Source organism: Crocuta crocuta, unplaced genomic scaffold, assembly GCF_008692635.1.
Source record: "Crocuta crocuta isolate KB4526 unplaced genomic scaffold, BGI_CrCroc_1.0 scaffold288, whole genome shotgun sequence".
In the NCBI taxonomy this organism is placed as follows: domain Eukaryota; kingdom Metazoa; phylum Chordata; class Mammalia; order Carnivora; family Hyaenidae; genus Crocuta; species Crocuta crocuta.
In genome coordinates this window covers 2283937-2307705 of record NW_027532607.1, presented here as the reverse complement: position 1 = coordinate 2307705, position 23769 = coordinate 2283937, and the positions used below count along the sequence as shown (strand labels likewise).

General features: G+C 42.1%; 1 protein-coding gene across 6 annotated transcripts in view; it reads right to left on the bottom strand.

Annotated features, from left to right (window-relative positions):
- TANC2 (tetratricopeptide repeat, ankyrin repeat and coiled-coil containing 2) overlaps positions 1–23769 on the bottom strand; it is a 370672-nt gene that overhangs the window by 15120 nt on the left and 331783 nt on the right. For all 6 annotated transcript variants that reach the window (XM_077780437.1, XM_077780436.1, XM_077780438.1 and 3 more), the window contains 8 exons: positions 20987–21109; positions 20146–20382; positions 15509–15694; positions 13212–13305; positions 6771–6904; positions 5494–5617; positions 1156–1331; positions 706–838 (listed from right to left, as the gene is read on the bottom strand). In XM_077780437.1, coding sequence (XP_077636563.1) covers positions 706–838; positions 1156–1331; positions 5494–5617; positions 6771–6904; positions 13212–13305; positions 15509–15694; positions 20146–20382; positions 20987–21109 — 1207 coding nt within the window. The remainder of the gene's footprint in view (positions 1–705; positions 839–1155; positions 1332–5493; positions 5618–6770; positions 6905–13211; positions 13306–15508; positions 15695–20145; positions 20383–20986; positions 21110–23769) is intronic.

Below are 23769 nucleotides of genomic sequence, written 5' to 3'. Positions count from 1 at the left end.
TTACAGCAGAGAGCTACACACTGAGCTTGAAGTCGTGAAGGGAGGTTATGACCTGAGCCAAAGTTGGATGCTTCACCCCCCAAGCCAGGCTCATACTACTGTATGTAACTTTTTGATGGAAAGTCATAAATATTACCTTCATGAAATAGAAATATTATCTTTATGAAAAGATACAAGCACACAAAACAGTCACAGGGAAGAAAGGGGAAAAAAAAAAAAAAAAAGAAGGAAAAAGCAGCAGTGAGAGGCAGGCAGCAAAAAAGCCAGCATATCAGCCAACCCTTGCCTACAGGTCTGTGGGCTGGGGGAGCAGATGGGGCGGCAGCGGCACGGACTGCAGAGTCTGAAGCACACAGAGCAAGGGAAAGCAGAGGCTCAGGGCGGTGCAGGGATCGAGGATGCTCACAGGGCGGGGCTGGCACAGAGGCGCTAGCACTGAGACGTGCTTAAGGTCAGAGTAGCCTCCTGGTCAAGGCTACGTGGGGTATGGCAGATAACCATGTGATTCTGGACACCGAGTAGTGTAGACCATGGCTCAGATGGCACTTTCTCTGGGCCAAGAGCCTTTCTGTTCGTGTGGACAATAACTGGACCAGGGCAGAGGGGAAACTATTCACACTCACACCAAACACCCAGGGCAGCCAGACCACTGGGCCAGTCTGGCCCCTGGGCACAGATGGCCAGCACCGTCTTCCTTTCTCCTACCTATCTTGGCTCCTTTCTTCAGAAGAGTGACAACCACGGAAGTGTTCCGGCACCCCACAGCCCTATCCAGAGGCCGCATTCCACTATAGTCAACGTGCTCGATCATGGCCCCGTGATCCACCAGGAACTGGACCTAGGACATGGACCAAGGAGAACAGTGAACACAAGTACAGCGGCTCAGCACTGCTTAACTGAAGTCTGGCTGCTGCCTGGACTTTATTCAACCGCTGGTCTGAACCAGGCTGGGAGCTATGGCATTTACAGGCTAGACATGTATTCTTGGTCTTCAGTGGTGTTTTGAATAGTCTTGTCCTCTAGCACGTACGGATCCAAGAACCTTCTATCAGGAATCATCTACACGTTATTCTACCCTTAACCCCAGATAACATTATGGATGGAGAACCTTCCCCAAGATCCCTACAACCCAGAGGCTTGTTTAAAGGCACTCACCACCTCGGCATCACCATAGAAAGCTGCCAGATCCAGTGGAGTGCGGCCATTCTTGTCGGCATGGTCCGTAGCAGCTCCATTATCCACCAGAGAACGTACTACTGAGAGATGACCCTTCAAACAAGCCCAGCTGAGGGCTGTCAGTCCTTCTTTGTCCATGAGAGCAATGGAGGCACCTACAAGAGCAAGTATTAACACAGGGCTGAGGAAACATGAACAATGTGAAAATCCAGAGCAGGAGGGAAAGCTGGTACTTAAGGCGTATGCTCTGCCAAAGCATGGCTTTGTTTCTGGTATGTGAGTGGTCTTTCAATCAAACTGTTAAAAAAAAATCCTCGATCCTACAAGCTTTCAGCAGAAGAGAGTCCCGTTGTTTTTACTGTGTATTCCAGGTCCTCCACAATCTACCCCCAAGCTTACTCTCTATGCTTAAGTTTCTTTACATCACACCCCTGGGAGAATCCTCTACTTGGGCCGAGTGGATGTGCTCACTGCCTCTAGACTCCCCCATAATATTCTGTATCCTCACTTTTGGTCATGTTTGCTCCTACATGGGGAATTTTCTCCTTCCCCACGACCTGCCTCACTTCCACCCATTCTCTAAGAACCATTTCAAAATCCCCCTATTTCTAGGAAGCTTTTCCTGGTCACTGTTACCTCATCTTGAATATGCTTAACATCTGTCACCTTATTCTGTTATTAATCTTTTTTTTATGTATCCTACTTGCGTGTAATAAATTCTCGATGAAAGTTTTCAGAACTCAGCAAAAGTCTTCCATTTGCAATAGTATAAACACCTATAGAGATTCTGGTGAAACAGGAGGAGCTCAGTACATGTTTAGTACCAGGCCACTTTCTCCCTCCCTTGAATGTGGGGGAAATGAACTCATGGGAAGAGCCTGAGCCCAGGCCACAAGGAAATTCAGAGTTTAATTAAACTTGTCAGCCTTCAGTGATCCCATCCCAACTCTCTTAGCCTCTTTGGTATTCTACATTTGTTTCTCTTCAACATTTCTATTTTCATCCGTAAGGATCAAACATACTTGATACACGTTTTGTAATTAAAGTTCAATATACATTCGATTCTTAGACTAGACTGTAAGCTCTTGGATGGCAAAGAGCCTATCATTTCCTGGCTAGTTGTGAAGAATATCTGAGAGAATTCTTTTCTCACAGTTGACATGTTATACTAACTCAATTAGGATCAGCTTACTGTGTACAGAATACTTCCCAGGCTGCCTCCTCAACTGGACAGGATTCAGACAGGAGATGTGCCAAAGCCGGGCTCAGGGTCTATTTGGGAGTTATCTGGCATATCACCTTTGTATCCCTAGAGGTCAGACAACCAGTCTCTGTGGCTTCCCAGAACAGGATGAAGGGCTAGAAGGAAACATACCTCTAACCCTGATGACAGCCATTTATGTACGGGGTTATCTTGTCATAACTGCACAGTTTGCAATTAAAACACTGACTCTAACACAGAATGGATTTGAATGTGGGACAGAACCTAAGTTTTCCCAGATGTAACATGTGTAAATTCCCTGGACAGAGCCCCCACTGGTGGAAGAAGGATAAGAACATTTTAGATGTATATGACAGATAAGCTGGCTTTCCATAGATGAGGAAAGCTGGAATTTAAGAAATAGGAGATATATATGAAATAAACCTGTATATTCAATTTACATCCATAATTCAATATGTAATCTTCATCTCTCTTTTCTTCCCTTTGGAGTTAATGGAATCACACCTCTTCCAAACATCTATTTTAAAATTCTGGCGTTATCTTCAACTCAACTATCCTTTCTACATGTAATTGCTCTTTATATCCCAAATCGTTTTTGCACTTGGTCCTTCTGTTCTATTCTAACAGCTATTGCACCTAGATTAGCACCTCATTACTTCTCATCTATTCTATTACAATGCTTCCTAATTGATCCCCTGGTCCACTAGAATTCCTCCATCAAATCTACTATTCACACTACTGCCAGAGTGATTTTTTTTTAAAGCACAACTCTGGCATCAATTCCCTTTTAAAAAACCTCGAAAGGCTCCCCATTGCCTTCAGAAGTAAGCCCAAAACTTCTTTTAATCTGTTCCTTTTCAGTTTCTTTCCACATACATTTCCAATTTTACTTCCCAAGAGAACCTCATGAACTTCACTGGACAACTCCAGTATTTCCCCAAACCTGTGTGTGTTGGTTCCCCTCCCTGACTTTTCATTTACGATCTCCTCCCTAAAACAAGACATTTTTCCTATTCACCTTTCAAAGTCTGCCCTTTCCTAACTGAAATACCTTTATCAGAGCTCTTAGGATTTTTGGCTTTTCAGGTATTTTTGTTTCATCCCTTCCTTCCCAGATTACAGACCCTCAGGGGGCACAGATTATAGAGTGTGCTCGTTAAAAGAAAATCACTCACTGGCATATCACTAGAATAGTGTTCTGCAAATCATATGTAAATCATATGGGCTACATACATGTTTGTAGGATTTGATGATTTAGTGGAAGTCTCTGATTTAAGTGTGAAAAATGAAATACTAATGATTTCATTTATCCTCATGGTTTGACGAGATTTTTCAACCTTATGATGACATGAAAGTGATTTGTATTTAGTAGAAACCATCCTGTGCATTTTGAATTTGGACCTTTTCCCAGGCTAATGACGTGTGGGACGATGCTCTCTCGTGATGCTGGCCAGTCGCAGCTTGTCGGCAGCTGCACGAGCATGAGCGTCGACAACGGATACACTTATAACCATTCTGTGCCCACACAACCATTCTGTTTTTCACTTTCAGTACAGTATTCAATAAACGACATAAGACATTCAACACTTAATTATACAATAGGCTTTGTGTTAGATGATTCTGCTCAATTGAAGGCTGAACACATTTTAGGTTGGCAGGGCTATTATGTTCTGTAGGTTAGATGTGTACTAAAAGCATTCTGGACTTAAGATACTTTCAACTTATGATATTTTACACTTGGGTTTATCAGGACGTAACCCCATCACAAGTTGAGGAAGATCAGTAGTACAAAGACCAGCATGTCTGCAGTGGTAAGGGAGAATAAATCTCTGGAATCTGTGTCTGATAAGCCTCTATTGGCATGTGGCAGACACTGTGCAGTGATCTGGAGGTTATCAGTGGCTGAAGAGGCCCTGCCTTTTCCAGGAGACTTGGGTTGTTCTGGGACATTTACTCCTGCCACACCTTATCCTGAGAAGATATCTAGGTACGCCCCCTTTTCTCCCCCAACCTCCTCTCGGCAGAAGGGAGAATAGGTATCATGAAACCAGACTTGTTTGTTGGCTTGTACTGGGGAAGCAAGAACCACTCTGCACACTGGGAGAGCAGTTCTCTGATTCAGACCCAGTGTTGTGAGTCTGAGGCTATGGAAACAAATCTTTGGAGGATATAGCTGAAGATCCAATAAATCTCTGAGTTTTGAAATCTTAGAAGAAATCTTGTCTTCTTTTCAGCTCAACTACTTGCAGTTGTGCTGGCCTGGGTATGATTTTTCAGGGGGCTGGTATCCCTGAAGTGTGCACGCCCACAGATATAATTATAGATGTTTAGGTCCTGTTTACTAAGAGGGAAGGCTATCTGGAATGGAGTCATTAGGCTCCTCACAATCATACTACTTTCTACTTCATGCAAGTGCTCAAACTCCACTAGATGGTACTATAGTCACCAGTGACTTTCCTACTATAGAAGTCCATCATCACGCACCCCTGTTTTGCACAGGTGATTGAGGTCAGAGCAATCAAAAGGAGCCTGAAACGTTTCTGAAGGTGGTGTGACTACAATCTCCTTCAGCTTATTTCCCATTCACCAGGAGTATGTGAATGTTGGTTAATGTCAAAAGGAATTTATTACAACAAGAAAATAATAATATCCTGATTTCTCAAATAGGGTCCCACTGTAAGCAACCGTCTTAATCTCTGTTTGCTTCCTCTGGATACAAGAAAAGTATCCGTTGTGCAGGCCTACAACATAACTGATAAAGTTAAAGAAAAAATGCAGTCTTTGGGAGATGAACATCTGCTGAGTGTATATTTAAAAAATCAAAGTCTGGAGATTACAGATTTGAATTAAAGAATTTAGAATATGTTAATTTGATTACAATAATACCACAAATCCCTCAAGCCATAAAGAAACAAAGATTATCAGAGTAAAAGGGTTTCTCTGTATATAAGAGGAGAAGAGACGGACTTTCATATTTTAACCAACTAGATTAACAATATCTATTCTTAACATTTCTTAGAATCCATCCCTGGAATCATGGATTCCTTGGGTTATTATAGGCACTGACCATCCAGCTCTGGCATCCCGGGACTGACCTTGTGCAAGCAGAAAGTCCACAGTTCCTAGATGGCCTTCAGAGGCAGCCATCATCAGCGGGGTACGACCCTGCTTGTCTGCCATGTTGACATCAGCTCCATGGGTGAGTAAAAGATCAACAATCTGTAAGTGCAGAGAAGCAGGGACAAATTAGCCAGGCAAAGCTGCTGGGGAGACACATGCACGTAGTTGCCTAACTGTGGGATCTCCTCCTGCTGTATAGGCGAGCCACCTCTACATGTAACTCTCTACTGGGAGAACTCCCCCTACGTCCTGCACGGTGCTGGTACCACATGATTTGATCTCTGACTCTCTAAAGGATAGCCGCGTGAGACTTCAACTCTGAATGTTTGACTCAGCCCCTGAGTAAAAGAGCATTTAAGATAAAAAAGGCCAAGATGTAGACAAAGATGACCTCATAATGAGAGCTCCGACACAAATCACTACCAAGCCTGCCTGCAGTGAATACTTAGGACTAAAGTGACTATAATAAAGTGTCTCTGATGCTCTTTAATATTATTTGGCCTCTAGAGCCTTTTATCTACACAAATATTTCCAAAGATTAATATCAATATGCTTTCTTTTCCATCCTAAGTATATAAATTAGCATTTACCTGGAATTCGAACATCTGGAAAGACAGCCTAGCTAGAATTTACATACGTCACATTTTCTTTTGGCAAATCTGAGACACCTGCAAAGAAGCTAGCAGGGGTCTGTTGGGATGTGAACCTTCCAGAGAACCTGTGTATACTGTGAGGTATGAGAAGGAGGTCGCTCCATGGCCAGGCCAAAAGTCACTAACACTTCTATACAATATAGGTCATGATGATGATTAAAAAAATTTTTTTTAACATTTACTTATTTTTGAGAGAGAGAGACAGAGCACAAGCAGGGGAGGGGCAGAGAGAGAGAGAGGGAGACACAGAACCAGAAGGCGGCTCCAGACTCTGAGTTGTCAGCACAGAGCCCCATGTGGGGCTCAAATCCACCAACCATGAAAGCATGACCTGGAGCCAAAGTCGGATGCTTAACCCACTGAGCCACCCAGGTGCCCCCCTTGAAAAAGATTTTTTTCTTATTCTTTTTTTTAACGATGATTCTGAATGTTCACTTTCTGACATATTCTCAATTAACCAGAATATTAATAACAAAGGCCCAAATCCTCAAACCCGATGATGGCTGAGTAACCCAAACTGTGATTTTTTTGCTCTCTGCCTCAGGCCCCGTCTAGAACTCAGCCGTATGTGAGGGACTGGATGTAGCTGCGCTGCTTACCTGCCAGTGGCCCTGGCGGACAGTGCTGAACAGGGGCACTGCCCCTCGGCGGTTTGGCTGGGCCACTGCTGCCCCCTGTTCCAAGAGCAGACGACATACCTCCAGTTTGCCCCTTCCGGCTGCAGCTGTCAGTGCTAAGGGCAGAGAACACAGACTGAGAACAGGTGGGGCTTGTGCACTCCAGGCCTCTCTGTTAAGCATGGTGGTATATCTGTGTTTGATTCATGTAACTGCTACTTTACCTCCAATAATAATGGTATTAGCCACTTCTGCCATGAAGGAAATTTTTTTTTAGCGTTTACTTATTTTTGAGAGACAGAGAGACGGAGCACAAGTGGGAGAGGGGCAGAGAGGGAAGGAGACACAGAATCCAAAGCAGTCTCCAGTCTCTGAGCTGTCAGAACAGAGCCTGATGTGGGGCTCGAACCCAGGAACCCTGAAATCATGTCCTGAGCCAAAGTCGGACACTTAACTAAGAATTTCCACGAAGGAAATTCTCAAAAAAAAATCATCAATAAAACCACATTTAAGTGGGCTCACAATATATGGAGACAACTGTAATAATAAACTTATGATTAAACTTACTTGGTTTCATTTTTCCTATCCAGACTGTCTCCTTGCTTTTGACCTCCCTCTTTTTTGGTACCTCTTTGCTACAAACCTTTCATGGGTCTATCTATGCATGGGTGGGAGTGTAGACAGAGGGGCCTTTGCAGAGTAAGGTCTTTTTTTTAGAATTAGCCAGGAACCACTTCTGGACAACCTCTACTCCTGGGCCCTTAAGCCTAAAGTCAGGATCTGCAGGCCACAGGGCCTTAAGCCAGTTTTCATTTTTTTTTTATTAGCCAAGAAAGAAGTTTCTAGTAAATTTGCAACTGTTTTCATATGAGGGCTAAAACTGTTTAAGGTAATAGTCTTAAAGAAGAGAGAAGAGGTGTGACAAAGCCTCTTCTGAATATAAAATAATGGAATCACAGATTAAAAAAATAGCTACAGCAACTATATGGGACACAGAAAGAAACTTAACATTCTTTTTGGGCTGCTGTCCATTGTTCATGATCTTTACAGAGGTTCCATGAGTGCCTATTTCATTCTCTGAGTATGATTTCAATAGTAGCAAGAAGGATTTGGAAATATACTTTCTACTAAGTCCGTAATTTTTTAATATATTTATTTTTAATATTTATTTCTTTTTTGAGAGAGAGAGCAAGAGTGAGAGAGAGTGGGATAGAGGATCCAAAGTGGGTTGTGCGCTGACAGCAGAGCCCGATGTGCGGCTTAAACTTGCGAACTACGAGATCATGACCTAAGCCAAAGTTGGACATTCAACCAAATGAGCCACCCAGGTGCCCCTATTAAATCCACACTTGAACAAATATAAATTTTTCTTTTGATCGTGGGATCTCAAATGGATAGGTTCAGTGTTTTAAAGAATGTGGATAGAGAACTTTCCCCCCAAATTGACTTGGAAAATTGATGTGGGGATCAGCAAGTCCTTCCTTTATTATGGTACCTATTCCAAAGACAAATCAGAAAAAGACAAATTTGGTGAGTGCAGATAATATTTCAGTTTGCAAATTGTTAGTATCTAATCAGGGAAGCAACAGAAATTAAACTCAAATGGTCACTTGAAATTTTTTCATTGAAGGCAATCTGTGGCATTTTTGTCTTTGGGCTTGGTCAAATTCATCCACAGCTAACACACATGCAAAGCCAAACCACCAGTAGTTTCCACTAAGATAAACATTCAAGTAATCTTTTCTTTCCTCAAGGGTAAGAGGGGGTTATGAAGGAAAATGCGACTATTTTAGAAGATATATTCATTCAAACTAGATGTATCTATGCCTTGCCTTCTGTGTATTTTCAGTTTTATTTTTAACTCATCTGAGATGAGGGTCATTTCCAAGCCCTGAATGAGTGAACATAGGTATCAATGGGTATGATTATTTACTTGAAGTTTTGTCTCTTGTTCCTTACATCAAAGTGATCTTCCCTCTTTGCCAAGTTCCTATTTCTAGTAGTTCAGAAAAAACAACAACACTGTAATTCTTGGGTCAGAAAATATGAGTGGCTTAAGAACTTGACTGGAAATCATCATGTTGTACACCGTAAGTTTACACAAAGTATGTGAAAATTAGATCTCCATAAAGCTGGAAACAAAAGAACCTGACTGGGGTAGGCACTTGTTAGGAACCATAAGGACCATCTTGTTGGTACATGAAACAAATCACTGGGAAATATTCTAACTCTTCTTTTCTGATTCCATTTAAAGTAGCTACGAAGTGATAGGGCTGCAGCAACCCTCCCTTTTAATGCCCTGGGTATGGTGAGGGGAGGGTAAATACATTTTTTTTTTCCACAGAAGAATTTTTAGCCTGCTAGAGAAAATACAGACAGTATTTCAGAATCAAGCCTTTCACCGATGATGCCAGTTTACAGAACACTGTTGAGAATTTACAACCAGTGCCCATCTTGAAAGTTAAAATTTGTATCGTTCTCTCTAACTTGGAGTTATATTGCTCTGGTTGGCCCATTTCAACTCATTGGATAACACATTTATATGAGAGGGAATGTTCCATTTGGCTTTTTTCTTTGTTGTATCCTCTCTGTTGCTTAGGTTATGATGTAATTTGGCAGGAATCTCCAGCTGATAGCTGGACATGGCCATTAACACAGCTGGCCAATTTCATCTCAGAACAACACAACTATGTAAAATGGGATCTGTATTTTTCAAAATCCAAGAGAAAAAAACTGCTTTGGCTGGATTTTACAGAATCTTATCAGAAACTGTTAAAACTTTTTGAAAGAAAGAAGATTAAGGTAAAGCCAGCTCTATACAACAAACTGATTCTTAGAGCAAACAGCAGTTTGGAGCCAAATTTCTTCCTAAGAGACCAGTAACAGAATTTGCTCCATAGCCTGTCAGCATCTGATGAGATTATCTGACATAAATGGTCTTTTTTCAAAGTGAAACATCTAAGGAGTCTGAAGAGGCAGACAGGATGCAACTCAGAGCTGGGGAAATAGCCAAAGTCTGCTTGGATGGGATGGTGACACTAAGCAGAGTGCGGCAAAGCAAATGGTTCTTCTGTTTATCTATTTCAACCATGAAAGAGTATAGTACAGACAGGTCATGCACGGCCAGTGAGAGGGAGGTGGTTGGGGAGACATAAACTGATCACTGGTATCCAAAACAACATTAATTAAACATTTATTGAGTTATTTGTCAGACACTGTCTCTGCTCTCAAGGAACTCAAGGTTGAGTAAGGATAACAGGCAAATAAAAAATACACTACTATCCAGTGTATAAGCTTTTGGAGGTAACGCAGAGAAAGAAGTGTCTGCGATCTTTAGGAAGAGATGTTAATCTGAGCTAAATGCTGAAAGAGAAACAGAAGGCTTATAGGCATGCTGGAACAAGGCGAGGCGTGCTAGGCACAGGGAGAGCCCACAGGAAGTTCGCACTGAGGTGGGAAACCATGTTTATTGTTACTGGAGTTACTGGAGAAGCCAGGCAACAGATGAGGCTGGAGTTCATGACTGGTCTTCTTAGGCTACGCTAAACAACTTCATTAGTGGTTCAGGTGGTCAGTGAAGGGTGGCAAGCAGGAAAGTGACCTAAACAGATCATGACCCACAAAGATCACTCTGGCTGAAGTCACAAGGGAGATGAATCATGAAAGGGTGACAAGAAGATCAGCTAGGAGGCAGCTGCAATAAGGCAGGCAAGGATGATAAGGGCATGAGTTCTGGTATCTTGTTTATTTTGTGAACCCTTGCTTCTTTTGGGTCATAGGATGGTTCAGGCCCTCCAGAGTTGCTAGAGGCTTTTAATGCTGGTCTTGGTCAATGCTTGTAAGACAGGGGAGAAGAGGGAGTGGTGAACAATATTGTCACCTTAACTGCTTTTCTTCTGTACTATTCCAGAAGAAGTCTGTGGAAACCTTGTGGGATGGGAGGAGGCCAGCCAGATGGTGAAGGCTGGATGCAGGCAGATACTATCTGGAAGCACAAAGAGGCGGCAGGAGGACAAAGGCAACCGGGATATTCTAGTGACCTACTTCTAGAAAACCCACTATGTACACATTACATCTCAATTAATATTTCACTACATGCAAGATAAATTTCATTGATTCTAAGATGTGCCTTTTCCCCTTCATGTTTTAACAACTCTAAAATTGGGGTGAATTTTGCAACTGACCTGATGATAAAGAACGCTGGCATTTGGTATGCTGAGGGTTTCTTTTTTTGTAATGGTACAAAAAATTAATGGTTATATAATTTCTTACAGTTAGCAGTGGCTTAGATTTGATATAGTAAATGATACAGATTGTAGGGAACATCACAACCACTGTATTTTCCTGAGGTAAAAATTATGTTGTTCAGACCAGGGCTGTAGGTCTAAGACCTGACCAGCTTCATTCTCGATATAAAGGGGGATATATATACATACATCTATATGTATATTTTCCATTGGAGAAATAAAATATCACAATTCAATGGATCATTACAAACTTTAAATGAATACGTGCTACAAGGCAGAAAGGAATATGTATATTTAGTAAATCCATCACTATAGATAGAAAAGCAACTTGTAGTCTATTCTATATTAGTAGTGAGGTATAGGGACATTTTTACACAGTACAAACATAATATCCTAGAAAATTTCCTGAAGCCAAATAACTGTTTATAGATCTATAAATTATATTGCAAATGCATTTTATTCTAGCTCTATTTAAATAGCACTTTATGTTTATAATGCTTAAATTACCTCAATAAATATGAAGTTAAACACAACATAATTCTGATTACAAGCAAACTGACATGAAGCTTTGATTTTATGTTTTACAATCTTGAGATATGGTCCATATTTAAATAAATCAATGTAGCAAACTTCGTTGCACACTTTAAAATGATGAGATATTTAAAAAGCCCCAAGGCCATACAGTTTTATTCTAATAAGAAACTCATATCAATAAAAATATGTCTTCTGCTTAGTTCACTCCCTTCTTGAATATTTTTAGGAAATTTTTTTCAAGGAGAGCACTAAAATATGTTTGATATTCATCACTCTGATTACTAGTCTTACAATTCCTATCCACTAGCACCATCAGGCCTTACTTCTTTATTTTCTGCCCTCCTCTGGGGACCCACGTGGCTGTCCTGGCAGCCCAGCACTGGGAAAGGCCAAGGTCACGGGAACAGTAACCAACATGTCCGTCCCTTTGGCAGCTCTGTTACAATACACACACAAGGCCATCTCGGTCAGTTCTTCTCCTCAGTTTGTCCTCTAGCTTCCCGCAGGGGAGAGTCCTGGAGACGGCAGCTGTTTGCAGCCGCACAGTCTCCTTTCATCTGTCATGGGCTCTTAAGCTGCAGCTGCCTGGCATCTGTTCCCTTTGGCTCTTACAAGAGGGAGGGATTGTTTGAGAAGCAAATTCCTGAGCTCTGGACCATTCTACATGATGTTAAAGAAGCCATGAAACCTACCTACGATTTTTGCTGTCAATGGAAACAATACAATTTGATAGATAACTCACTGTAAATTTTAAATGAATTCAAGTGCCTTCTTTATTTTTAATAACACTCTGACTCTAAACAAAACACATATCCTTCTTGTTTAATAAAATATTCCCCCTGAATTGGCCATCTCAATATTGGTCTACTTCTGGCAAATATGACACGTATTTGTGGTGACTCTACAGCTTTCCTTGCTCTGGTCTCATAAAAACACAATAAAAGGTTCTAATGTTTCTCCAGATGTTCCAGTTTAGACTTGAGGGAAAGACAACAATCATTTCCTGCAAAGGCCACGAGGAAGAAGCTTCTGTTTATGTGGTTAAGTACCAAGCAATATAGAAATCTCTTGGCTACAGATCAATAGGGCCTGCATGGGGCTGTGCCTGATAGGATGCTACCTTCATTTTGCATCCAGAGAGCAACTGTACTCGTAATGTAGCAGTTTAACCATGTCAGATACCACTCAGCCACGGTAACACTTGGTTAAGCCAGAGGTGTGGACACAAATTGAACCTCCCGGTTTACAACTGCAGGTGGAGCTATTTTGATGGGAGAAATATTTATGCGTAACTATTGCAAGGATCACATAAAAGAAGAGAGGCCACAACTATTTTCTGCTCTGGTTTGGCACACTGTAAGGAAATTTTCAGTCTTTTAAAAATATTTGGCAACAAGAGCAGGGTAAAGTTTTGGTTGAAAGACGACTCTGGTGCTAATGACATAGAGAATCCAAAGGGAAAGAGGAATGGAAGGAGAGTGCTTGACTTTTCACTTTGGCTGAATCAATCTCCAGTACAAAAGCCATTAAGATGGAGGCTACCTAAGGTATGCCGGAGGAAAAATCAGGGTGTGAGATGCAGAGTCTCCTGTGACAAACACAACACATTCATGAGAAAAAGAGTAATGTCCATGAGAAGTACCTGTCTCTCCCCAGAGACTGTCAAAGCTGTTGATCTGCGCTCGCTCTACTTCTTCTTCATCTTTTTCTGGAAGATCAAGTAGGTACGAGACAATCTGAAACAAGAAGTCGTGTCAGCTCACACTTCAGGTGGGAAACTCTGCTACCAACTCAAGCCTGTGAGGTTTCAAAGATACCTGGATGACCCAGGGGTGACAAGATCTCCTGCACATGAAATCAGTCAGAGCTGACCATTCCAGCCAAGAAACCCAAAGCTTCCATAATGAGCATTTGTTTTATCAGGTGCGGTTTCTATGTTTCTCTTCAACACAACTCACTTACCTAGCATGTGGTTTTTAAAAAAATTTTTATTCCTTGTATGTAAGTTGAAGAAGCAAGCCCTCATTTTCCCAATAAAAATACCAATAAAAAAAAGAGAAAAACACCAGTCGGTCCATAAAAACCAGAAAGCAAATATGGAGAAAATTTAGGGCTGTATTTCATCAGAGTACAGCAGTGAAGATCTTTTGTCCTCTCAGAAGTACCATGGCTGCTTTGGGGACAGCAACGGGAGAGGGACTACTAACATGAAAGCAAAAGTGACAGCTGTTTCCAGGGAGCTGCCTGTAGAGAGAGCTCACAAACCCACCGGTATTAAACATCCCGGTTTTACTTAATAGCCCTGCGGTGGCACATCAGGGCAGGGTGGCTGTGGTACTGCAGCTCTCCATGCCTCGTGAGCCAACAGCTACTGGCCCGTGAGAGCCAAGCATTACATTTTCAGTTTTGTAAGCCGGTTGTTGAATGAAGGTGTTTGTTAAAAGTTAGATAACAATCAAATGCATTATATTAAAAACAAATGTGAAAAATACAAAAATCTCATGACTTCTTAATTAATTACACTGTGTACTATCTGTGCTCCTGATCGTGTCTGTCTGGTGGAGACAGCACACAGTGGTGTGTTTCTGTGGGTCTCTTCACAATCCTGGGCTCAGGACCATCATGACGGTCGCTCTACATCAGCTGTAGTGGGCGCATTTACACCTTGGAAATTGGTGGACGTTTCACATCAAGATTTGATTTACTGCTAATGTTCAAAGGGGTTCCAGTTTAATGGATCTCATTTGTATGAGGGGAAGAAGTAGTCTAATGTGGATCACAATTCAGATTTAATGACAATAAAATTATTGGGGAAAGGGAAAGTTGGGGTGGAGCTCCATTTGTAAGTGATTGCTGAGATGCAACCTCAGGTTGGCTTTGGATATGAAATTCACAGAAATCGAGCATTCCGTTAAAAGTATTGTATATTTCATCATTATTTGTTTAAAAAAAAATTTTTTTTTTAAATGTTTTATTTATTTCTAGGAGAGAGAGAGACAGCATGAGCAGGGGAGGGTCAGAGAGAGAGGGAGTGACAGACTATGAAACAGGCTCCAGGCTCTGAGCTGGCAGTCAGCACAGAACCCGACGCGGGGCTCGAACTCACGAACTGCGAGATCATGACCTGAGCGAAAGTCAGACGCTTAACCGACTAAGCCACCTGGGCGCCCCTATTTCATCATTATTTGTAAACTGTGTGCTATGTGTTCTTCATAGCCATAAAGTTTACACTAATTTTAAGTATGTACACACACACACACACACACATTTCTGCTCACTACACCACCCTCCTGGAGTCAGATGTTAAACATTTTCTGGCAATTATCAATTCCTATATTTGCCACTATATTATTACTATCATTAATAAATAAATTAGCAAAAATATGGTTTGCATAGTGTTTGACAGTTTACAAAAGCACCTTTCATAACAGCTGTGTAAAAAAAAAATTTATTAGACTCATTTTCCTGATGGGAAACTAAAGTTCTAAGAGATGAGGTAAACTGCCCAAGGTTCAGGGCGAATGAGTAGCAAACTGGGACTCAAACCTGGTCCTTCTGAGATTCAAAACGTTGTGCTCTTCCCTTTCAATACCGCCTCCTCATGTGAATGCAGGTCAATAAATAATCCTGAGGAGCCCAGTGTCACTGTCTGTCACATCAGGGTGGCAAGATGAGGAGGAATTAGACCAGCTGATTTCCAAAGTTCTTTCCAACTCTCAAGTGCTACAGTCATAATTCTACATATGCTGGCATTTGAGAATTCAAGTGCTTCATGGAGTTCAATCTCCTACTCCTCAAAGCAGTGACCAAAAAATTAATTTATACTCATTAGGCTGATAATTTTGTAATAACGCAACCCTCTTTACCCGGTTTCCTTCAATGCTCAGCTTGGCAAAAAAAAAAAAACCAAGCCCTCAACCTTATCACTTGCTTTCTTACCTCGGTGTAGCCCATGCTGGCTGCGGCGATGAGGGCCTGCTGGATAGCGTGGCTCTTCTTAAATACTCCTTGCTGCTGGCCGGCCATCGTCCAGTCACACTGGATCAAAAACTTGACAACCTCCAGATGACCTCGGAGTGCAGCATGGACCAAAGCGCACTGCCCATTCTTGTCCAAATGATCCACCTTGTGGAGAAGGACAGAGAAATGTGTGTGAACAAAGACTTGTGGCCGCACTCCCGATCCCGTCACACTGGCCCACTGCACATGACTATGCTAGTAAGAGTCATCCCTTCCCATATCGTGAACCATTCTCTAGAGAGAATCTAGAAAGTTCTCTCCTACTCAGGCTAGATCTTTGCTGAGTTAGAAGTCTGATAGATGTCCTTCAGGGGAGAATCTCTTTTCATAAGGTCAGACTTTTGTTTTCACAGAAAAAGGGACCCAAACCAACCAACCAACCAACCAACAAAACTCCCAGCTCCAGCTTTGTTTTCCTGAGATACATTCTCCTTTGTCCTCAAACAGTTCTTTTCAGACCAAGATTTGAAAGACTGTAGCTCTGCTGGCACAAAAAAACTGTCTTTGAAATCATGAAAGGGAAGAAAAACATTTTGAAGTGCACATTTTTTGGTCTTCCAAAGAAGCAAAATTCCTCATATAATGAATCATACTTTTGACCACCAGGCTTTGGCGGAGGCGACTTCTTCCTTCCAACGGGAAGGCGGAATCTCAAGGATCTGGCCAAAATGGCTAGTGGTACTTGGAGCTTGAGGCTAGACTACGTTCCAGTAGCAGCTTTGCTAGCTGCAGCGGTGGTTACGAGTGTAGGCTGAAAGAAGAGCCTGGTTAAGAGCGGTCTACCAGAAGGTAGCTGCAAGTTTCAACAGAAGAGTAGCCTTGTCTGGCAGGAAGGCTTCCAGGGGTAGTTAGAGCACCTGAAACTGAAGTTCTCCACCTAGTTTTCCCGGCTTTAGTTCCACCCAGCAATCTATGCAACAAATGTTTATCGAATGCCTACCACATAGGATGAAAAGGTGAGTGAGACAGTAAAATATAGATTCTGTTCTCAAGGACTTTCAACCAAGGTAGGGCAGATGGGACCAATATAAACAAACGCCTATCCAACAAAGAATAATAAATGTCATACAGGAAGTAAAACTGCAGTAAGACTGGAGAGAATTCCCAACTAGAATCAGGAACAGATTCTGAAGGAAAGGTGCTATAGTCTGAACATTTTTGTTCTCTTGAAATTGTATGTTGGGATTCTCACCCCCCAGTGTAATGGTATTAAATGGAGAAGTGATCAGTCTCCTAATATAAAGGTCGCAGAGAGCTTCCTTTCCCTGTCCCACCACGGGTGGACATAGCAAGAAGGTGCGTCTGTAAACCAGGAAGCTCTCGCCAGATGCCAGATCTGCTGGCACCATGGTTTTGAGACTTAGCTTCGGAACTGTGAGAAATAAATGTTGTCTGTTAGCCACTCAGTCTATGGTATTTTGTTATAACAGCCCCAAGAGACTAAGAAAAGGCCCATCTCAACTGGCTGAGATAGTTAATGACTGATTCTAGTTGTTGTAAGGGTAAGGCACATGAGGGGGAAGTTTCAACTACAAAGTTGAGAGGCTCTTTTGAGACTAGGGTATGGATACTTTTGAATGCCAGGCTAAGCTGTCTGAAAATTTTAATCAGTAGGAAATGGAGAGTCACTGAGAATTTTCATGCTCATACTGTATTTTCAAAAACCAAGGGGATGAATAAAATGTGTTTTGGCTCCTTGGAGAAACAATTAATTCCTGGGCTGGGGCATTAATAGTAAACAATGAGTGTGGACCATCTTGTGGTGCCAGAAAGTACAGAAACGCTTATAAAATAATTTAGCGGGAGTTGAAAGGACACAGGAACCAACTTGAAGGAGATTCCCAAGGCCAAATCTTGGGCAATCAGAGCAAGGAAATAAATACTAATGGCAATGGGTTACATAGGTCATAGCATAAAATAAATAAAGGAATCCATAGTGCTACAGATATATAATTAAATACATACATGGGGGAGAAGGGGAAGCTCTTCCTTACATTAAAATTCTAATTAATAAATGTCGAAGGAATGAGGGAAACAAAATCGCCATTAGTCAAAAACACTATAGCAATCATTATTGCAGCAAGAATCTCTGATGGGTTGTGCCCTAAAATCAGTAGGCAAAAGCATAAGAAACAAGCTATCTGCCTAGTCTCAAAGCATCTCCCTAAAAGATCACTTGTTCATTGCCAAAAGGAAACACAGTGACTTTGGAACTGAGAAACTTGGAAGACACAGTCTTGCCCGAGAGAGAGAGAGGTTAGCATCCCATGTAACAGAGGATCTAAAGATGAGAAAAGATCTATCTAAAAGATCTCATCTAATGATGAGAAAAGACCAAAGGACAATTGAAGAACATTCTACAAATAGCATTCTACAAATAATAATATTCTACAAATAAGTACAGATACTTCAGTGTTTTGGTGCTGATGTCATGGGAGAGTCTGAGGATGGAGAAGACCAGAGGACAGAACCTCAGTGAACAGTGCCATTAGGAGAAGGAAGAGAGAAGAGCAACCAGACAGGCAGGAAGGGAACCAGGCCCGCACTACAAACTCTGGGAAAAGTTGTGTCAATCCCGCCAACACTGTGGAGAGGTTTAAAGGCGTGAGGAATGAGAAAAAGTTACTTGAATGGTGATTGGCCGTTGTTTATAACTTTAGAGAGTAGCTTTGGTTGAAGCCAAGAGGTTAGGTGTTTTGTTCACTGGTTGGTTTTTAAAGATTTTAAGTAATCTCTACATCCAATGTGGGGCTCAAACTCATGACCCCCAAGATCAGGAGTCACATGCTCCACCAACAGAGCAAGCCAGGCATCCCCTCTGCCTTTTTTTTTTTTTTAAAGGAGTATTATTTATTAGGCCCTGCAAGAGATGAAAAGATAGTTTATCTCTTTTTAAAAAGGTTTTATCACTTTTAATTCTCACGGTGACCCTATTAATCCTTTTGATGGATGCAAATAGTGAGACAGAGGTTAAATGACTTGTCCAAGCCCTTAAAGAAAGTAAGTGTATATGTAGGCTTTGACCAGGTGGCATTTGATCCCAGAGTTTTAAATTTTAATGGCTTAGCTCCTCTTTGTTTCATGGAGGCCAGACTACAAGGGGTGAAAGGGCAGTGAGGAAGCAGGTAGAGATGGCTCGTAGGACAGGACTGGTGGGAGTGGAACGGAAGAGATGGAGTGGTGGCGTCCAGTTAGCAGGAGGGAGGGAAGTTGCTGTTTGGGTTACAGGAGACATTCATAGGTTTGTTGAGAATTTAGAAAGAGAATGAAATGAAATGTGAGAGAAGAGCAACACAGAGACAGAAAATACGTGTGGAGCCATGTGCTCTGGAAGGGAAGGGAAGCACTTCCTTCTCTGAGGCAGCATGAAGCGAGTATAGGTAGGGTTAATAGTCTTGAGATGGAGGCACACACAGATGAACTCAGTGTTGGTAATGCAGGAGGGCAACAGAGGCTGGACAGGGTCTTGGGAAGAATGCAAATGATGTCCGTATCTGCGCTGGTGAAAATGAGAGAGGGCTAGAATGGGAACCGAGCAGTAGGAAAGATCCAATTGAGATCAGAATATGAGTTTGCAGCAGTAGTAATGAGGTCCAGTTGTTCTGTTTTTAGAGATGTTCATTCAGATGAGCAGGATTATAGCTGGGGATTATAGGTCTGTGTCACAGTAAACATCTAAGGCTCTGGGATTTCACTGAGAATCTTGAGTGCCAGTTCCCGAAAGTCTCAGGAGTCCCCCCTTCTTCCCTGGTAAGAACACTGGACACCTCAGAACGAGGTCATCCATATTACTTATATTTCACCGCAAAACCACTAAAATTGTCAGTTTGTTTTCAAGACTGAAACAAAATGCCACGAGGCTACAATTTTCCTCAGAGGCCTACATTTTTGAGACCAGCATTTTCCTTTTCACCAAAAGTTTGAAATTGGGTTTTCTTTTCTTTCCTTCTTCTTCTTCTTCTTCTTTTTTTTTTTTTTATCAGCAGCTCTTGAAATACCATAAAGCAAACGCTTTTTCAGAAAGGTCTTCCGAGAATTAAAGTACGCCAGCAGAACCACCTCTGAGAGCATCTGAATCACGTTCTCCCTCTACCACCATGGTGCTGGTCCTCGAGGCCAGGGTGAGGGAGTACGGCCCCTCTTCTCACCTCCGTGGCCAGCTTTTCTTCTCTACACATGGAAGGCGTACAGTCTGTGGGCACGGTTCGGTCCAGGCCTCGCAGTGCAGGGCCCCTGCTCCCGCGCGTCTCCTTCCTCATCCTGCGCTCAGCAGAGAACCCATGGGTGGTTAGCTGGGGGCTTTTTGTGGCTGCTGATAAACGCAGTTTCCGAAGGACCTCCCAGGGGCTTCAGAACCGTGTCCGGGTGCGGCGTGGAATGGGTAGTGGCAGGTGGCCACACACCGGGCTGTACGCCCTGCCAGGACTCCCTGTGATCTGCTCCCTAATGGGTTTGATGTGCTCTGCGCCACACAGGCAACACAGGAGACCAGGAAGACCCTATGGCAGGAAAGAGGAAGGAGGAAAGGAGGAGCAGCAGAGTGGCGCTGCCGTTACCTTGGCTCGTTTCTTGCACAGCAGCACGACGATGCTCAGGTAGCCTGCCGCCGCGGCGTAGCCCAGAGGGGTCAGGCCGCTTTCTGAAGAGGCATCCACGTTGGCCCCAAACTCCAACAGCAGGGCAACCATTTCTGTGTAACCAAGATGAGACTGGACACACAGAATTGGAGCATTGTTTAAAACCTCTGTCCGGTAATTAATGTTGGCACCTCCCAAGATCAGCAGTCGGCTGACCTGGAAAGAAGTAAACAGAAATTACATTCAGGCCAATATCAGTTTCAATCTTTCAGCCTCCTTCAATGAAGTCCCCGGGGACCCCGCAACTGCAGCATGTAGTAGCCACCCTAGTTTATAATCTTCATTTGCTCCTTCCTCAACACTTGGCCTTTAGAAAGGGTGGTAAAACGGCTCCCTTACATGAACTGCTCAGTCGTGAGCACAAACATCACCCACACCGTAGTTGTGTTCCCACAGTCTCTGCTAAGTGAACTGTTGGTCAGAAAAGCTTCTACCAAAACAAAGTCTACCTGAGATCAATTTATTGCCTAGAAGCAGGAGGACCTGATCCTCAAATCAGAGCCAGCTCATGGAAGGCAGTAGTTCAAGGGGTCTGGTCTTCATTTCACAGAATAAAATGCAACAATTCAAAATATATCCGATTATCACTGCTTCTCTGCTTTCTGGCTAAGATCAAGTATAAAATACATTAGATTATCAAAAAAAGGCTGATTGATAGGAGACCGTCTAAGGCAAGTCAAAGACCAATTAAACAGCTACTTAATTGTCCTAATTTTACTTTTGCATAACTTTAATCTGTCTGTAATTTACATGCATTTACCTTTATATTTGGAGTGTAGAGATTCCGTAAAGATGCCAGTGCCATGGAAAGGCCTTCTGTGCTGTAGGAAATCCAGAGACCTTGGAGGATGGAAGATGACACGCCAACTTTTTTACTCAAACCCTGAAAAAGAAGTCAAGACAACTATTAGCCCAGCTGGAGAGTACCGTCGGTAGTGGATGAGTGGCCTCTAGGTTTGTTGTACTAATAAATGAGAAGAGAGTCTTGCCCTAACAATGACCATGGCCAGCAAAACCAATCTGCTCATGGGGATAAAGACTAGTCCTGTAGCAACAAGCTAACTTAAATGGTCTCCATCTTAGCAGTCTCTGGCAACAAATCTACTTACTATCCCTCTTTTCTGCTATGCCGGATGTAATTCTTTCCCCACATCTTTTCTGACAAAGATAATGCAGTGTGGTCACTGATCTCCATCTCATTTTCTCCCTGAGCATTTGGGAAAAGATGTTTCCCAGTCTCCTTTACAGTTAGGTGGGCCATTTGACTGAATTCTGGCAAGTGAAGTATGGGCAGAAATAATATGTTGTGCCCAGGATTGGCCCTAAACCCCCACACTTTCTTTTGCTTCTCTTGACTGCAGGCTGGAAGATCCAGTGGACTGGTCTGAGGCCCTAGACTATTTCAGAACTACCACATGGAGGGAGCCTGCCTAATGATCTTCCCTAAACTACAATGTGAGAGAGAAATAAACCTTTCTCAAGTCACTGAGATCCTACAGGTTTGTTATAGCGGCTGGCACTCCTCACCCTGACTAACACCCTAAAGTGATCACATCTGTTCATCCTGAGAAAAACAACATAGGTTTGATTGCCATCAGCAATACATGTTCTCTATTGTGACTGGAATAGGTCCCACTGCATGTACTAATGTTTGCCCCCTTCACGTGGCTTCTCCAAAAGGAAGTCAGAATAATTTTTAAAATTTCTGGATAGTCAGATATTTTCTGACAATCATTTTACTATTCTGCCTATATCTGGCCGAAGTGAGTTAATGCAGGGAATCCTGAGGGAAGGAAGATAACAATGAAGTTTGGCACCTAATAAGTGGATCTGGAGAGGTAGTCTCTTAAAAAACTTAAGCTACTTCCTCTAAATGCAGGTTGTTTTTGCCTAGAATACCTGCTTATGTCCAAAACAGCAATTCATGGCCACCCTTAACCTTACTTTATTTATACTCCTTCTACTATTCCCCATGACTGAATTATTCTGAAGCAAATTCCAAACATCTTTTCAGTTACTATGTAACTATTTCAGTAAATGCCTCAAAAAAGATAAGGGCTCTGTTTAAATTTTTATTTGAGAGACAAAGTGAGAGAGAGAATGATAGAGAATGCAAGTGGGAGAGAGGGGCAAAGGGAGAGAAAGACAGGGAGAGAGAGAGGAAGAGGAAGAGAGAGAGTGGGAGAATCTCAAGCAGGTTCCATCTCAGCACAGAGGCCAATGCAGGGCTTGATCCCACGACCCTGGGGACCATGACCTGAGCTGAAATCAAGAGGGATGCTCAACCAACCAAGCTACTTAAAAGAAAGCTCAACATCATTATCATACCTAAAGTTAACATGGATCCTGTAATATCAAATATCCAGTGTTCAAATTTCCTTGACTGTCTCAAAGAAATAATTTATTTTGATCTAAACTGTGATCTATAAAAGGTCCATATACTGTAACTGATTTTAAAACACTTTAAAAATATANGATGAGCACTGGGTGTTATATGGAAACCAACCTGACAATAAAGTATTTAAGGAAAAAAATAAAAATATAAAGGAAAAATTAGATACTCTTCTATTAATTTTTTAAACAAAATACTGTGGACATATTCCATACATGTACACAGGCTTTTGCCTCATTCTATTTCAAGAGAGATGTATCATTATATGAATGTACCATCCATATAATGCAGATGTATCATAATTTACTTAATTCACGCCCTTAGAGATGGGTATTTAGGTATTGTTTTATTCCTCACTATTAGAACTATGTTTCAAAGGTCATCTGTGTACATATATCTTTATACACTTGTGCAAGTATATCTGTAGGATATATCTCTGGAAGTGGATGCTTTTATATTTTGAGCCATTTTAAGATGGCTTTGTTGATGTGGCTGGACCGTGTCTAAACACCCAACGTGAAATCAACAATTTGTCAAAATGAGGAAGGATGATGCTAACTAACTACATCTACTCTTCTTCTTTGTCTATCCTATCCTACTGATAAATAATGGACAAGAGGGTGAGCCAGAAAGGCTGGGCGAAATCCTGGCATAGAAGATCTTTGGGTTCCCAAAAGCATACTCCCAGGCTGGAAGGCTAAAACAGAATCCAGTTTTAAGCCCTTATAACACCCAGTGATTATTCCCATTTTTATCCTCCTCCACCGTTTGAAAATGGCTGCTACACTTCTAAATTATTCACATCCTCTCTGGCCTCCTCTCAGAGCCGAACTCTGTTGTGAGAGTGGGGTGCTCTGAAAAGAGTAAGAAGGGCTGACACATTTTCTGATTGCTCATTATTACTTGAGGGGTCTTTCATTTGTGCTAACAGCAGGGACATCAATCGCAATCTCTTTCATTTGGCTAAACAGTTCATATGCAAACAAATAAAATGAGGCAAACACAATGTTAAGTAGTTAGGATTATTGCCACATATGAGATTCACTATTTGTAAATTTCATATGAGAAACACATTTCTGGTTCTTTTTGGAAGAATTCCAAGTGCTACTCATCCAGGGCTGGAGTCCAGGCAAGTTAGGGTCTAGAGCTCA